Source organism: Eptesicus fuscus, chromosome 3 (assembly GCF_027574615.1).
Source record: "Eptesicus fuscus isolate TK198812 chromosome 3, DD_ASM_mEF_20220401, whole genome shotgun sequence".
Taxonomy (NCBI): Eukaryota; Metazoa; Chordata; class Mammalia; order Chiroptera; family Vespertilionidae; genus Eptesicus; species Eptesicus fuscus.
Window position 1 is genome coordinate 67384732 of NC_072475.1, and position 16332 is coordinate 67401063.

At 43.7% G+C, this 16332-nt stretch overlaps 1 protein-coding gene and 1 pseudogene across 1 annotated transcript; both read left to right on the plus strand.

Annotated features, from left to right (window-relative positions):
- The first annotated feature begins 2136 nt into the window (after window positions 1-2136).
- LOC129147962 (cytochrome c oxidase subunit 7B, mitochondrial-like) lies at window positions 2137-2552 on the plus strand (annotated as a pseudogene).
- A 4636-nt stretch (window positions 2553-7188) lies between these two features.
- On the plus strand, window positions 7189-15962 carry GCSAM (germinal center associated signaling and motility). The gene is made up of 6 exons (XM_028153282.2): window positions 7189-7217; window positions 9136-9204; window positions 12073-12117; window positions 13139-13185; window positions 14839-14867; window positions 15720-15962. The coding sequence occupies exons 1-6, from the start codon at window positions 7189-7191 to the stop codon at window positions 15960-15962; spliced, it is 462 nt and encodes a 153-aa protein (XP_028009083.2).
- The last annotated feature ends 370 nt before the right edge of the window (window positions 15963-16332 follow it).

Consider the following 16332-nt stretch of genomic DNA (forward strand, 5'->3'; position numbering starts at 1 on the left):
ACCCTCTAATCACATTCAATGCAATTTGCAATGCTTTTTAAGTTCTCTAGATTTTATTTTGGAAATGTAAGCCATTGGAGAGGAGGAGGCTGCACTCTACAAATGATCATCCTGGAATGTAAACATTTTCAGGGAAAGACCCCAGAACAAGGCGGAGATACGAGGTAATCACGCCTGGTGTGTACCCGCCCTCGTCAGGCAGGTCAGCAGGATAACTCTGTGCCCAGGATTCTTCTTCATCGGAAAGAATGTGATGCACAGACTTTGGCCTGAGGAGGGCACTTATCTCACTTCCATTTGACTCTTCTGAGGAAACTCACTCCATCACAAAGCCCCGAGCACTGTCTGCCTTTACAATTTTTAGATAAAAGATTTTCCTTGGTCCTTTAGCCCTTGGAATTTTTTTTATATATATATTTTAGCTTTTAACTTTTACAGTGATTAAACTTGGTTTTCCTTTTCCTCCAGATATTTAATCTTCTATATCCTGTTAGTCTTACTAATAAGAAACAGGAAACTTTACCAAGGAAGAGACGTTCTTCCCAGGGGTTGTTCGTGGCCCAAACAATGACAGGAAAGTGCTGGAGCATCCTCCTGCCAGTTCCATCCAGAGAAGCCCTGTCAGTGGGCTAAACAAAGTCCCATTTGTTTCCAAAAAGTTCCCTCTCCATACAGTAGCCCTCAATGTCATTACCGCTCCTGGCAAGACGGTGTGTGCTAACATCCCTCCATCATGGAACAAAATCCCAGCCCCAGAGTTCACTTAGAGAGATCCTGGAACTCTGCTGCTTCCTCCTCTTTACAACCAAATGCTCCTGAATGAGGAATATCAGCAATTAATAGTCACCGTTTTCAGACACAGGACTCTCGGAAATTAGCCAAGACACCTCATCAGCTCATACTCTGCCCCAGGAGTAAACAGAAAAACACACTCAGGAGATCTCTCAACATTATCCACCCCACAGGCTTCCCGTCTCAATGCACTTTCTGGGAGGGAAGCGGAATAGCAAAGTCTTAGCTAAGTGACTGGATTCCTGACCCTACAAGAACTCTTAAATAAACCAGTCCCTTTCCTACCATAAAATGTCCCAACAGATTCGTCCTTATGCATGAGCAGCTCTCCCAGCTTCCTTCCCTAGCCACAAAAATCTAAAAAGGAGTAGGCTAGAGCTAGATTCATGCTGTTCAGTTCCTTGAGCCTGAAGGGGCTCAAATAATCTCCTAACCAAAAGGACTGTAACCTGCCTCGGCAGCTGAAGCCAGCAGGGAGTTTGAAAACCACTCAAGATCTGGGAAACCATGACATACTCCAAACAGGCAAATAATGTTTCAGCCTTTCCAGACACAATGGAGTGATACAGATCAGAGTTCAAAGCCAAGCCTATCTTTCTAGCAGGACAATAAATACCCAAAGCATTTAACATAGCATATGGATTATGGAAAGCTCTCAGCAAATGGTTATTCTGATTGTATGTATTATCCTTCAACCTTGGAGACACAGCAAAACAGAATTTGCACTGACCATTGATTCTCTACGGTAATGGGTAGGAAAGTAAATTTAAAAGGATAGGAAATTTAAATTTTCAACCTTCCTCTAGTTTCACCATCATCTGCTTGCAAACATCCAGGCTTTTATTTCCAATACAATTTATATAGTTTCTCCTAAGTGTTAGGCACTGGGGTATGCTTACGTACTGAGGAGAATAAAGAGGGAATGTAATATTCAAAGATTTGTTATTTTGGCTTCTTTGTGTGGGGCGTATGTATTGCTATACTTTTATTTGGGGAGAGGAGGTAGATTATCTAGTCCAGTGATAAATATGTATAATATAAAAGTCCTGCTCTTTCCTGCCACCTTACACAATCATAGGAAATTTTTGTGATTAGTAGCTAAGACTTCCATAGCTCAGCTTCTCCACCTAGTGGCCTGAGTATAACTGAAGTTTGAAAATTAGAGAGCAATCCCAGCCTATCCTTACATTATAAAGCAGATTAATTTCCGACAACTTACCCCTATGGCTTGACTCTCCGGACCCAAGAAAAACCTTTGCTCAGAAGTTTCTCCCCAAGGGTATTTGATTCCAAGTTCCAACAACTAGCAGCTTCAGTTGCCTCAGTGTTGTCTTCAGCTTCTAGATGTTTCCGTTGGCCAAAAAAGCGCTAAGGCTTCTCCCAGTTCGAAGCATTCAGCCAACAATGGCAAGGCAGGTCCACCAGAAAAGGACACCTGATTTCCATGACAAGTATGGCAATGCTATTTTAGCTAGTGGAGCCACTTTCTGTGTTGCTACATGGTCATATAGAGACTGGAAAGGAGGGGGAGAGACACAGAGAGAAGCAATGATGTGAGAGAGAGACATTGATTGGTTGCTTCCTGCATTCGCCCCAACCAGGACCTGGGATCAAGCTGCACTCGACAGCAACACAAGCTGGAATAGAATAGGACCTGTCCCCTGTTGGCAGAGTCACACCAAAGGAATGGAGAGATTAGTAATCATCCCAGTTGGTGTGATAATGAATTGTTTCAAAACCAACTCATAATTGATGGCAAGTGAAAGCTCTGTGTACCCATTTAAAATATGGCATGATGGGAGAAATACAGTACATTTGAAACCTTCACAAAAACCTTTGCTCAAGCCGAAGCCGGTTTGGCTCAGTGGATAGAGCGTCGGCCTGTGGACTGAAGGGTCCCGGGTTCGATTCCGGTCAAGGGCATGTACCTTGGTTGCGGGCACATCCCCGGTGGGGGGTGTGCAGGAGGCAGCTGGTCGATGTATCTCTCATCGATGTTTCTGGCTCTCTATCCCTCTCCCTTTCTCTCTGTGAAAAATCAATAAAAATATTTAAAAAAAAAAAAAAAACCTTTGCTCAATCTTGGAACTAATTAAACCACCTATGGGACAGTGGATATGCTGTTTGCTCAAGCTGCCACAGCCAGGGGTTGGGACAGACTAATTCATACTGGTGAGGAGTCAACAACAGTCCTACTCACTGGCTAAGCTCCCATGTCCATTTTGTCTTCCTCCACAATGCTGAGAAAGTCTGGTTCCCTGCTGCTGACCTCCAGGTAGTACAGAAGGAAACTGAGGAAATCCCCCACAGAGACAGGCTCAAGTCTAGACAGCAGCTACGGGGGCAAGAGTGATGTGTGATGAGTCTGGTATGGCACAACTAGTACCCCAGTTTCTCCAACACTCTTTTTGCTAAGCTCCCTCCCCACACTGCTCCTGACTGTTGTGGGTATGACCTCTATATTACTCCAGAACCAGCAATAAAGTATTTTGCATTTCCTTTTATTTTATTTCAAGGAGCTCTATGAGGGCAGGCTGGTATCTGCTCTGCTCACCATTGAACCCACAATGCTCAGAATACAGTATGCGCTCAAAATTGATTTGTTGAAGGAAGGGAGGAATGAGCGAGTGACCAAACTGGAACCAACTATCAAATATAAAGATAATAAAAAATATATAATGATTCTTGTCTCCAAGTTTATTTCTTTTTTTAACCTCATTTTTCTATTGAGATATATACAGTAAAAAGGCAACCGTTTTGGTATATAGCTCTCTGAATTATGAGAAATGCATGCAGTTACGTAGCTACTACCACAAAATACAGGAGAAAAACAAACAAATTTCTTCTTGCCTCTTGAAAGTCAACCCCTCCCGCACCCCTTCTCCTAGCCATCCCTGATATGTTTTCTGTCCCTCCAGTCTTGCCTTGTCCTGACTTGAATATCACAAAAAGTAGACTTTGTCTGGCTTCCTTCACTTAGCATAATTTGAGATTCAGCCATGTTGCTACATACATCAGTAGTCCAATCCTTTTTATTGCTGGGCAGTATTCCTTGGTGTGGATACAACACTTAAGCCATCACTTTTTGTGAAGCAATTAAAGTAACGCAGCTATAAACATTGCATGCAAGTTCCATGGAGGTCTTCATATTTCATTTCACTTGGATAGACATCTAGGAGTGGGATTGCTAAATTGTATGGTAAGGCTATGTTTAACTTCTTAAGAAACTGCCACATTGTTTTGCCATGGGCAATGCATGAGACTTCCAGATGCCCCACATCCCTTGCTAACACCTGGTATTAACACTTTTTGTTTTTGTTTTCAATGTTAGCCATTCTAATGGTATGTAATGGTACTGCATTGTGGTTTTGATTTACATCTTCTAATGACCATAGTGTTAAGCATCTTTTCATGTATTTATTTGCCATCTGCATATTTCCTTTGATGAAGTGTCTGTTCAAATATTTTTCCCATTTTTTATTGTATGTCTATTTTCTTCTTAGTTTTGAAAGTTCTTTATATATTCTGAATAAAAATCTTTTTTATCAGATGTATGTCTTGCTATTATTTTCTTTTTTTAAAATAAATCTTTATTGTTCAGATTATTACAGTTGTTCTTCTTTTTTCCCCCCTTAGCTCCCCTCCACCCTGTTCCCACTCCACCTCATACCCTTACTCCCCCTCCCCCACCACTGTCTTCATCCATAGGTGTAAGATTTTTGTCCAATCTCTTTCCGCACCCCCACACCATCTTCCCCTTGAGAATTCTCAGTCCACTCTCTTTCTATGCCCTGATTCTATTATATTCACCAGTTTATTCTGTTCATCAGATTTTTTATTCACTTGATTTTTAGATTCACTTGTTGATAGATATGTATTTGTTGGCACTTTGTTGTTCATAATTTTTTATCTTTACCTTTTTCTTCTTCCTCCTCTTCTTAGAGAATACCCTTCAGCATTTCATATAATACTGGTTTGGTGGTGATGAACTCCTTTAGCTTTTTCTTGTCTGTGAAGTTCTTTATCTGACCTTCAATTCTAAATGATAGCTTCGCTGGGTAGAATAATCTTGGTTGTAGGTTCTTGCTATTCATCACTTAGAATATGTCTTGCCATTCCCATCTGGCCTGCATAGTTTCTGTTGAGAAATCAGCTGACAGTCGTATGGGTACTCCCTTGTAGGTAACTGTTTTTCTCTTGCTGCTTTTAAGATTCTCTCTTTGTCTTTTGCCCTTGGCATTTTAATTATGATGTGTCTTGGTGTGGTCCTCTTTGGATTCCTCTTGTTTGGGGTTCTCTGTGCTTCCTGGACTTGTAAGTCTATTTATTTTAGGTAGGGAAAGTTTTCTGTCATTATTTCTTCAAATAGGTTTTCAATATCTTGCTCTCTCTCTTCTTCTGGCACCCCTATAATTCAGATATTGGTATGCTTGAAGTTGTCCCAGAGGCTCCTTACACTCTCTTCACATTTTTGGATTCTTTTTTCTTTTCCAGTTGGGTGTTTTTTGTTTCTTTGTATTTCAAATCTTTGACTTGATTCTTGCGATCCTCTAGTCAGCTGTTGGATCTCTGTATATTATTTTTTATTTCAGTCATTATATGCTTAATTTCTGATTGGTCCTTTTTCATATCCTTGAGGGTCTCACTAAATTTCTCGGAGGTTTCTAGAAGATTGTTGAGTGACCTTATAACAGTTGTTTTGAACTCTATATCCAGTATTTTGCTTTCATCCGTTTCTTTTATTTGTGACTTGTTTCTTTGTCTCCACATTTTGGCTGCTTCCCTGTGTTTGTTTCTATGTACTGGGTAGCTGCTAAGTCTCCTTGAGTTGATAGAGTGGCCTTGTGTGGTTGGTGTCCTATAGGGCCCAGTGGTTCAGCCTCCTCAGTCACCTGAGGTGGATGTTCTTGGTGCCCCCTTTGTGGGCTGTGTGCACAGTCTTGTTGTAGTTGAAGCCTTGATTGCTGTTGGTATCACTGGGAGGAATTGACCTCCAGGCCAATTGGCTGTGAGGACCAGCTGTGTCTACACTGGAAGATCTGTTGCACAGGAGACACCCTTATGGGGCAGGACTTGCTTCAGTGGGGCTTTGGTGCTCACTGAGTCTGCCCCTTGAGTGTGTCTCTTATGGATGTGAAGAGTTGTAATCTGGTATGGTCTCACTCTGACCACTGGGTACACTGGCTCTTGGATCTCCAAGGAGGTGCAAAGTCAGCCACTGTCTGGGGCCGCCCAACAGGAGCAACAGAGATATCTACAGATTCCTCCTCTTTGTATGGGGTTTGGAAGTGCCCAGACGAGGCCCAGCTGTGAAACAAGGCTGGCCGGGCTTTGGGCCTTCTTTTGGAAGCTCTGGGGCTCTCTGACCCAGCTGCAGTTTGACAGGTTTTAGGCAAAAGCACAGGACATTCATATGCAAAAGCTGATGCGCTCAGCTTGGGTGGGGTTGTAAATTGGGTGGGGCGGGGTCTCTGGGAATCACCAGGGCAGAGCAAACAGCTATGGCTACCAGTCAGCCCTGAACAGGAGAAGTCCCCGGTTCTCCACGTCCTGCACCCTGGTGCAGGAACAATGGTCGCTGCGAGCCCCTCTAAGAGAAAGCTGCCCTCGCGTTCCTGTCCTGATGACAGACAGTCCAGTTTATCCCCGTATGTGCCTGGGTCCCCCACAGTCTCACCCAGAACTGGAGTCCAGAGCAGCTGGAGCTTGTATCTCCCTCCTGATTAAAAGAGCAGCACATTCAGGTGCCAGCACTTTCTGTGCCTCCACACCTCTTACCAGTCTCACTGTGTTTTCTTCCCCTCTCTAGTTGTGGAACTTCCACTCAGCCAGCTTTCCCACGGTTCTGGGTGGTAGTTGTTCTGCCTTTTAGTAGTAATTTTGATGTGGTTGGGAGACGCAGCAAGTATAGGTGTTTACCTATGCTGCCATCTTGGTTCTCCTGCTGTCTTACTATTATTTTCTACTGGTCTGTAGCTTCACTTTAATTTGCTTTAAACTTTTATTGTCTTAAAACCAAATCCACCCTCCCTCCTCCCCGCTTCTCATTTTTCAAAGGCTGCAAAATGGTTTAATAAATTTAGGTGTCTGATGGGGAAACTGCATGGCTGGTCTGTAATTGCAGATGGGGCTTCTCCAGGGGCTCAAAGCTCTCATTGACCAACACTTCTGTTAAGAACAATGGGCTGGTTCTTTCAGGCTCTGACATTTTAGGAAGTTGTGCACGTGTGCACCTCTGACTTTCTCCTCGGGCTCCTCCCCTCTGCAGAGAGACAGTCTTCTCCTTTTAGCTCGCTCTGCACCGGTGGCCAGAGCCACGCAGCCCCATCTCTGTCAGGAGCTGCCCTGTCAGAGAGCAAGGCAGGCTGAGGGGAAGGCACCGGGAGGACTGAGAGGATGGGCAACTCTCTGCTGAGGGAAAACAGGTGAGTGCAGACTCCCTACGAAAGACCAGAGGAGATGGGTCAGGGCAATGTAGTCAGAAATAGAAAAAGAGGTCTGCTCTTGGAGGAGGGGGAAGGGAATTGAGTAAGAACTGAGAAGCATGAAGTGCCTGCTATGTACCAGACACCAACTTCAATTCCTTATAGGTTTGGCCTTCTCCTGAAAATCATAGTGAGCAGCTGGTGAAAACAGCCTAAATGAGAGGACTTTATCAAGGGAGGTCTATGCAGTAGAGCAACTTTCTGAGGCCCAAGAAGGGATGCTCTCCTGAGCTCTAATGCACCATAAGAAGCTTAAGACACTACCACCTTTTTTTTTTTAATATATTTTTATTGACATCAGAGAGGGAGAGAGAGGTAGAAACATCAATGATGAGAGAGAATCATCAATCAGCTGCCTCCTGCATGCCCCACACTGAAGATTGAGCCCACAACCTAGGCATGTTCCCTGACTGGAGTTTGAACTGTAACCTTCTGGTTCATAGGTCCATGATCAACTACTGAGCCACCCCGGTCTGGCAACACTGCCACCATTTTAATCACTATTTAAATTCAAAATAAATAGCAAGCTTCTTGCCATTATGAGGTCATGTCTGCCACACTTCCTGCAACAGGTAAACAGGGGTCATTGAAATTGGTAGAGAACTTAACTTTTCTGGACCTCAGTTTTCTCATTTCAAATGGCAATAGTAATATACTGTAATATCTACCTTGGAGGTTCTAATGTGTGTGATGCTGGCATAGTGCCTGATACATATTAGGGTTCAATAATAGAATGTAATTTTCTTGACTATCATCTTCATTAAAATCAAAACGGGAATTAGCCAAAAGCAAACCCATCCTTTCCCACTTACTGGTTGGGGGTCTTTAGACAAGTTGCTAAACTTTTGGCCTCAGTTTCCTCTTTAGTAAAAAAAGTAATCATTATATATATAGTGGATTTATTCTGGGATTAAATAGAAAGTGTATATGTTATATACATTATATACCTTTATTAGTAGTATACATAGTATATATAGTATGTGTAGTAAGTATGTATAGTATAATAACTAGTATATATAATGTGTATATGTGTGTGTGTGTATATATATATATATATATATATATATATATATAGCATATGGTAAGTAGCTAACATATAGTAAGTAGTGCCTAATTGTTAGTTTCTTTTTATTTATACCCCCATCAAATGAAAAGATGGTCTTACAGAAACCCAATTCAAACAATAAAACAATTTATTGGTGGGTTTTTTTGTTGTTGTTGTTTTTGTTAACTCTCACCCGAGGGTATTTCTCCATTGATTTCTAGAGAGAGTAGAAGGGACAGGGACCCCAACTTGGGCCAGGGATTGAGCCTGCAACCGAGATGCATGCCCTTGACCAGAATCAAACCCATGACCCTTCAGTCTGCAGGCCAGCACTGTATCCACTGAGCCAAATTGGCTAGTGTGGGTTTTTTTGTTTGTTTTTTTAATTTACCGCTTTCCCCCCTTATATCCCATGCTCTCTGTCTTGGTGCTTTCTGTGAAAGAAGGCAATTTACACAAAACAAAACCAGTGTCCTCCCCCATTCCTGTGTATAATCCCTAAAACTGCACCAAGCAGATAAGCCTTTCTAAAGTCTCAGGGTCATCATGAGAATTCCAGACATTTGGGAACAAATTATTTGGGCTTGGTTGTGCATAGAAAACATTGACAGGCTCTTGTTATGGCAATGGAGAGAATGTCAGATCAAAGATTGTGGTGTAGGCTTTAGGAAGGCATAAGTGAAGGCAAAAAGGGGAAGCTGAGGTGATCTGGGGTTAAACACAAATAGCAGAAATAAGGAAAGTTGGAAAAATTATGAAGAGAGGTGGGAAGCTTGGAAATACTTAACTCGGTCCTGGTATGTTGAGTTTTAGGTGGCAACACAACACTCAAGAGATACCCTGGGACCTGAGAAATCAAAACCTCAAGCAGAGAACATCCAGGTCAGAGCAAACCCAGCAGAACCTCTCGCAGCCTTTGCCCATGAAGAGGGAAGTCAGTCAGATCCTGGGCATCACTTATCCCACCATAGAGGACCCTGCTTAGACCCAACCACAGTTGTAATGATAGTAAATGAGGAGATAAGACAAAAGATAAAATCACTTTGAACCTTTGGACAAGAGATGTGCCATTTTGCTAGAATCTTAGTGTAACTTGTAACAACTAGAAGACCCCTGTTTTCTATTGTCTCTTTGCTTGTCTACCTCAAGTACCTTTGCATTCAAGTTCCATCCCAGACATTTCATTTTTAAGCTCTAAGGTTCTATTTCTGAAATGACCATATCCCCCTCATCACTACAATTGTTGGAAGATTTGTAGAGCAAAACATGTGTGATTACCTGGATGCTGTTAAACCAAGACATCCTCATCAGTCCTCTCTAACCAGGTCCTCTGAATGCCAGGAATCACTAATATATGGAAATAGTTCCCAGAGTCCAAGAATCCCAAAGGGTGCCTAAGCCAGTTGTTCTGTGGACTGTAGAGTCATCTGCACTTTCCCCATGATTTCAAGACAAGGTTTTAATATCAATTAAAAAGCAACCACTAAGCCAAATTTTGGGTTAGGAGTTAGGGTCCCAGAGATTCCCCCCAATAGTATGCATTTCTTCATTGTAAGCTAAGGACATATGTTAATGCATGCAGTCCAAGTGATGAAACAGGACAGAGGGCCATGAACATTATAACAAGGGAGATATTGGGTAGACTGGGGAGCCAGGCAAGCTTTGTGCAAGAGACTGGAACCTGGAACTGCTGGCCCATGGCCTTGTGTCATAGACATTCACCTGGCCTCCTTCACAGGAGTTATCTGAACCCATCCCAAAACAAAACATCTTAATTAAAATGTAAGAATATATTGCAGAAACATTGAGTGGGGGAAATAGCTTTAGCTTATATTTAACTTCACTTGACCTCCATGAGGTAAGCAGTGTAAGTATCCTCATGTTATAGATTAAGAAACTGTGGTTTAAGAAGTCCAGAGATATTGAGCCAGTCACTCAAAATCAATAGTCTCCTTTCATCCCACTCCCATATCTCTCCTGTGAATCTGATTTCTTAGCTTTGGTGTGATTTGATGGTTTTCTTCTGGTGTGTCTTTAGCCACAGAAACAGGAGATACAAACAAATGTCTTAAAGTACTCTGAATGTAGCCTGAAGAGAAGGAAACACGATGGCCATGACCCTCAGCCCCAAAGGCTCTGATGGTACATTCACCCTAGAACACTCAGCCACCCTAGTGCCCACAGCCAAGGTCACGTGCAGCAGCCTCACCTCCACTGCCCTTTCTGGGGAACTTCCCGGGAAAGCTCACTGGGGAAGATATTGTTGGGTGGTTTTTTCCAAAGGTCTTTACATAGTGTTACTGGAACACACAGTGTTTATGTGGGATGTGACTGCACCTCATCTTCAGAAAGATGCCCAGAGGATACTTTAGACTTCAGCCTAGATGTCTGCCTGCAGGAGATCTGGCCTTTCTAGTGTGAACGACAGGAGCTACATGCTAACCTGACAAGCTCAGGGGAGGCCTGCGTGGCAGTCTTGCAAACTCAGAGATCTGAAATAACCACAAAGGATGGTTTGAAAATTAAATATTTAACTACAAACAGGTTATAGTGGGTAGTCATGTCCTAGTCCGATATCTTCCCTGACAAAGATCAACTTAGATCTTCTTTACTGAGCCCATTTGCCTTTTTGCCTCTAAGATAACATATCTGTGAGATATCTGTGAGATGTCTGGGTAACTTGTAACTTCCTTCTTTTGCTGGAGCCCCTGGGGCACAACCAAATGTGGTGGGCGCCAGGACAGATACTTCAAATTCCTTCATTATCATGTTAATTGTTCCTGTACCCACCTAAGTATGTGTCCATCATTTTACTTTTTATCCAATCCCAGGGGTTTCCCACCGTTTGACTTTATCCCACCTCCTTAATCCGTCACCAATGAATTTCATGTAGCCGACCTATGTCCCTCCTTTGATGGCAATGTATAAATACAGATGTAACCCACCATTTCTTCGGAGCATTATCTCAATTCATTGAGGTTCTGCTTCCCAGCATATGTCGACAGTTTGGCTCAAATAAACTCACTAAAATTCTTTACAGGTTTCAATGGTTTTTTTCGTTAACATTACCATAAAGAATATAACAAAGCAGATTTGATGATCTACTGAGCCAGTTAGCGTTGCTCTGTTTTTAGCTCCTTAATTATTTATCAAATATTTATTGAAAATATATTTTCTGTGTGCCAGGTAGTGTGACATATGTTGGTGATATATATTATGATGTTAAGCATGGTCCCCACATTGATGAAGCTCACAGTCTACTATGGGATATACGTAGACAAGCGAGCAGGCAATTATAATATAGTCTGTCCAGAGGAAATTCAGAGTGCAGTGGAATCCTGTGTAAATATTAACTAACCTATACCTGGAAGCAATTTCTAAAATGTCCACACACTTATGCCTTGATTTTCTGGAGATAACTCTGTGTATCCATCATCACCAGGGGCCAGGTAACTCACTGGAAGTGAGAATGAGAGCCCTTTTCTTTTTCTGAGAACTCAGAAGAAGGCTTCTTCCCTAATTAGGAGTTTGATAGTGTCATCTTCATCTTTCCAAAGGGCAGTTAATGTCCTGAAAGGACAAAGGCATCCTAGCATGATAGATGTGTCCAAGTCACCAAGAATGAATGCTCTCTTGGAGAGAAAGAAAAAAAAAAAAAGATTTTCACAGAAATGTCACAGGGAAGAGAGTGACCCTAACAAAGCTGTAGAAACCAACCTTGTGATCTGTGTCATCTCTCCGGTATTTTAGGTGCTGGGACCGCCACATGGCTGAAGGGTGTTTCTGCCTCCCATGGTGAGTGGAGTATTGTTTTCAGGAGTTATTTCCCTACGTGTGGTTTGAGTGTGGTATTTGCTGTAAGTTACCTGTGAACTCCCTGCTGTCTGTGGCCACAGCGGAAGCCTGTTACTAGCCCTGATGATCATCTGACTTAGTCAGGAAAGCGATGTTTCACGTTTGCTTAAAAAAACAGGAACAAGAGTCTCCTGGGTGTTACATGCTCCTCACATGGGAAAGCCTCAGAAACAAGGATGAAACTGGCTACCAGTGCAGAGAAAGACCACGTACCCACACGGCAAATCCCAGAGTCTCCGTGTGCAGCACATGTTTCTGTCCTTCGCACAGAAAACTTATAACCAGGGTGATCACATAAGTCATTATCCAAACTGGGAAACCTTTGAGAGTGACAGCGATGCTAAACATAGTTAAGGGTCACTAAGTGGTTGGTAACAACATTTAACTAGACTATCATAGCAAACCAGGACATATGGTCATTCTCCTTAGAGCAGATGCTGTCCTTACTCCTGAGACGATAGGGCTTCTATTATATTTACATTGTGCGTTTTCCAGGGGGTCATCTATACAGTGTGGTTACCTCTGTGCTCATATTGGACATATCTGTTCTGTTCATTTGTTTGTTTAGAGATCATGGATTGGGATTAAGGCTGGGATTTGAAGTAACAATGGCTCCTTAATTCACATGATATGAAAGAAATTAATATTTTGTCAAAAAATCTCCAAAAATGCTACTAGAACATCACCATAATTCTTCACCTCTAAATCAATTTCATATCAGCCTTAGAAAAGGGAGAAGAAGAGAGAGAAAAAACAAAACAAAAAACTAGATTCTACTTGGTCTCCTTCCTTTTTCCTTTTTTTTCTCTCCCCTTATTTCTCTATGCTGAAGAAAGTAATAAAAAAGGCCTATAACTTTAACAAATGAAAAAGTTAAAAATAAACTTTTATAGAAGGTATCATTTCCTTTGAGAGTTTCTGAATTTTGAAACAAGCAATTTATTTTCCTTCTCTTTTGCAGGAAAAAGATACACATTTTTAAAGCCAGGCAAGCTTTCCCAAAGGAAGGTAAGTTATTGTTTTCACATCATTTTCACTTTTGATAGACTTACACTTTCAACCTGCCCCTTCTCTGTGTTCTCAGAGCTCCGTGGGCATATTTCTGTACAAAACTTACACATTTTTGCTGCAATTTGTCCTCCTGGATGGCTCTGTTTCTCCACTAGACTGTGAGCTCATTGAAGCAGGGATTGGCTCATTGAGCTCCATGTGCTTCAGTTAGTCCCTAGGTTTGGAGGCTGAAGGGGTTAACTGGGAACAGTAAATGCAAAAGGTGGAGGTCTGAGGCACCCAGAAGGAGCAGCAAGAAGGCCAGCGTGAGCACAGAGGAGGGGCAGGGCCTGATGGTCACATTTAGGAATGAGGCTTCTGTCTTGAGAACTGCAGAGCTTTGAACAAGGGGCATTTAAGACATCACCCAGGTTGCTGTGCAGAGCACAAATTGTGGTCAGGAATGGCAAAAGCAGGTGCTGGAAGACCACCTAGGAGTTGATGCAATGGTCTCTGGCGACAGAACAGGGCCGAAGTTAAGGAGAGAAAAGGGTTCGAGAAGGAGAGAGTGGTGAATGGTATCACAAGTAAGAAAGAAAATAAGGAAGTATAGGCCTGAGGACAGGCCACTGCATTTCTAAAGAAGAAACACCAAGTTTGCCTTCGCCTTCCTGGGCTTAAAGAGGAGAGCCTAGCTCATTCATTCTGAATCTTAGAAACTAACCCTGTAAGGTGTGTGAGTGAATAGTACAGCCCTCCCACCCCTGGCCCTTTTACCCAGGGGAATTGTGGTTCCTAGGAAACCCTAATCTGCATCAGAGAAAAACATGGTAGAAACAAGGCCAGTTCTGCTGAAACTCACACACCCTTTTCCTGTAGGATAATCAGGGGAGCCCAGCAGGGTGATGGGACTTCATGGAGCTGTGAGCCTCCTGAGTGTCAGTAGGGAGGAAGAATAAATCCAAACACGTACGATCAGGTGGCTAACCTGGGCACACCCGCCTCCCGGGTAGCGTGGTATCATGAGGCTTCCATGTGAAAGCTCAGATTTGCTTATTGTGCTGGTGTGTTTGCAAGGGGTAGCAAGTGTGTCTGTTTGCCTCTTGGCTGAATGGCCAGGGCCAAATGCTTTTGAAACATTGGCCTGCTTCTGTTTTTATCCGCAACAGGTTCAGGAGTGGGAATGTTCAGCTTAAGAGTTTTCTCCTCTGCAAAGCTTTCCTGGAGCACCAGCCTCCACGCTATCACCCTCCCCCATCACCTACAGCCTCCCCTGCATTGTGGGTCTCTCGTAGGCTCTTGCCTGTGCTAGCCTGTGAGCCCCTTAAGTACAGGGACAGTGTCTGGTTATTTGTCTCTCAATGCCTGGTGCAGAGTAGGCATGCAATGAATTTTGTGTGCAAAAGAAGAGATGAGAGGGCAGGTGGGAGGGAAGTGTGATTTCTTAACTGAAAACCCACCAAATAAGCCTCCCTCCACTCATGTCTCAGCCTGAGCACAGCTCTGGACGTGTCTTGTTTCGATGGCCTTGCCATTCCCCAGGGATGAGGATGAACTGTAGCCCTGATAAGGGCTATCCCAGCTGTAGCTTGGCTCTCTGGTTGCTTATATCCAGTCCCCCCTCAAACCTCCCCATGACCTGAAATTCATTGGATGTATTTTCTTTCTCAGGTGGAAGAACATCCTCTGCTATCCAGCAGGTAATATGAGCACCTCTAAGTCTTTTCTGAGTTGATGGTAAAAAAATGTAGACACTCCAAGTGGCAGGAGAAGTTGGCCCCTTCTGACCTAGACATGAGAGAAAGCCATTAGGTGCTCGTGCTTCTAAGCCCCGGGATATACGCAGGCCTGAGGGCAGAAGTAGCAGCACCTCTGTTGTATTGAAAGAAACAAATATTTACTGAGCACTTAGCTCATGCCAGGCAGTGTGCTGAGCACTTTGCGTGCATCATCTCACATAACAGCCACAACAACCCTTTGGATTGGTCCGCCCCCCCTCCGCATTTTACAGATGACAAAACTGAGAGATTAAGTGAAATTCCCCAAAGCCAGACAGCTTTTGAGATGGCAGGGGCCTGATTCAGAACCAAGCCTCACTCCCAAATCCTTGCTCCTTTTCTGTGCACTTTGCTTTTAATCTCCTGACATTTCATTGAATGAGACCTTCTCTTCCGTCGTTTCCCTTTATATTATCTGGACTGGGTGGTTAAATATCATAACCCAATCATATTTAGGTGTCGTGACAGTGTTCTCTTTTGTAAGAAGGGGCTGCTCTCAGGGTCCTGAGACTGGGAATTACATGGAATGGCCAGGAGTCCCGCTGGGACAGGGGCAGAGAGCACGGGCCCGGGAAGGCTGAATTCTCCAGGCATTTGAGTGTTCTGGCTGCCTGGGCTAGGTGTGTAGGGAGGGGCAGCCATTCAGGAAAAAAGGCCAGGGGATGTGGTTTGTGGAAGCCAGACTTTGCCCAGGGTCAAGCCTATGTTGAGACTGAAGCATAAAGAGAATGACAAGAGGCCAAGTCTTGATGATGGCTCTCCTTTGACCAGCAGGACAACACTGACCAGAACTCTGCAGAGGAGCTGTGCTACACCCTCATCGATCACAGGGTCCTTGGCAGGAGGCCATCAGGGAACTCTGCCGAGCAGTACTATGAGAACGTTCCCTGCCAGGCCTGGAGGCCCAGAGCGTCGCTGAGAGGAACCGAGACTGAATATTCACTTCTCCATGTGCCTTCCACCGCTAAGCATCCACCTGCCCCGGAAGGTGAATATGAGCTTCTCGGTGTCCAGTAGAATCTCCTCTCACACTCTGCAAAAGCCACGTCCACATACACACCCCTCTGAGGCTGAGTTTTCCCATTCCTAACGAAGCAGTGGACCAACATGTGTTCCACACCAGCACATAAAACCTGGGGGGTGGGGAGCTCTGCTTACCTGTCCCACCCTCACCGCCACCTGCACACAACAGCCCTTTCTACAGGGGTTTCTGCAGAACATGGTTTGTAAACCACAGAACTTCTTAGATCCTGCTAATATTCAACATCCAAAACCGACCAATGATCCTAAAACCACTCTTTGAGAAGGGAAGGGCCATATTTGGCTCCAAGTGGCTTTGGAAATGGGCTGCTGTGCTCAGAGGCAGGCGGGGCTCCCTGGTCACAAT

What these genes read in the sequence shown, in the direction of transcription:
- GCSAM (XM_028153282.2), top strand. Translation starts at nt 7,189, where the DNA reads ATGGGCAACTCTCTGCTGAGGGAAAACAG. An exon ending in TCTCTGCTGAGGGAAAACAG is followed by an intron (nt 7,218 to 9,135) that starts GTGAGTGCAGAC and finishes GTTGAGTTTTAG; the next exon opens with GTGGCAACACAACACTCAAG. An exon ending in CATCCTCTGCTATCCAGCAG is followed by an intron (nt 14,868 to 15,719) that starts GTAATATGAGCA and finishes TTTGACCAGCAG; the next exon opens with GACAACACTGACCAGAACTC.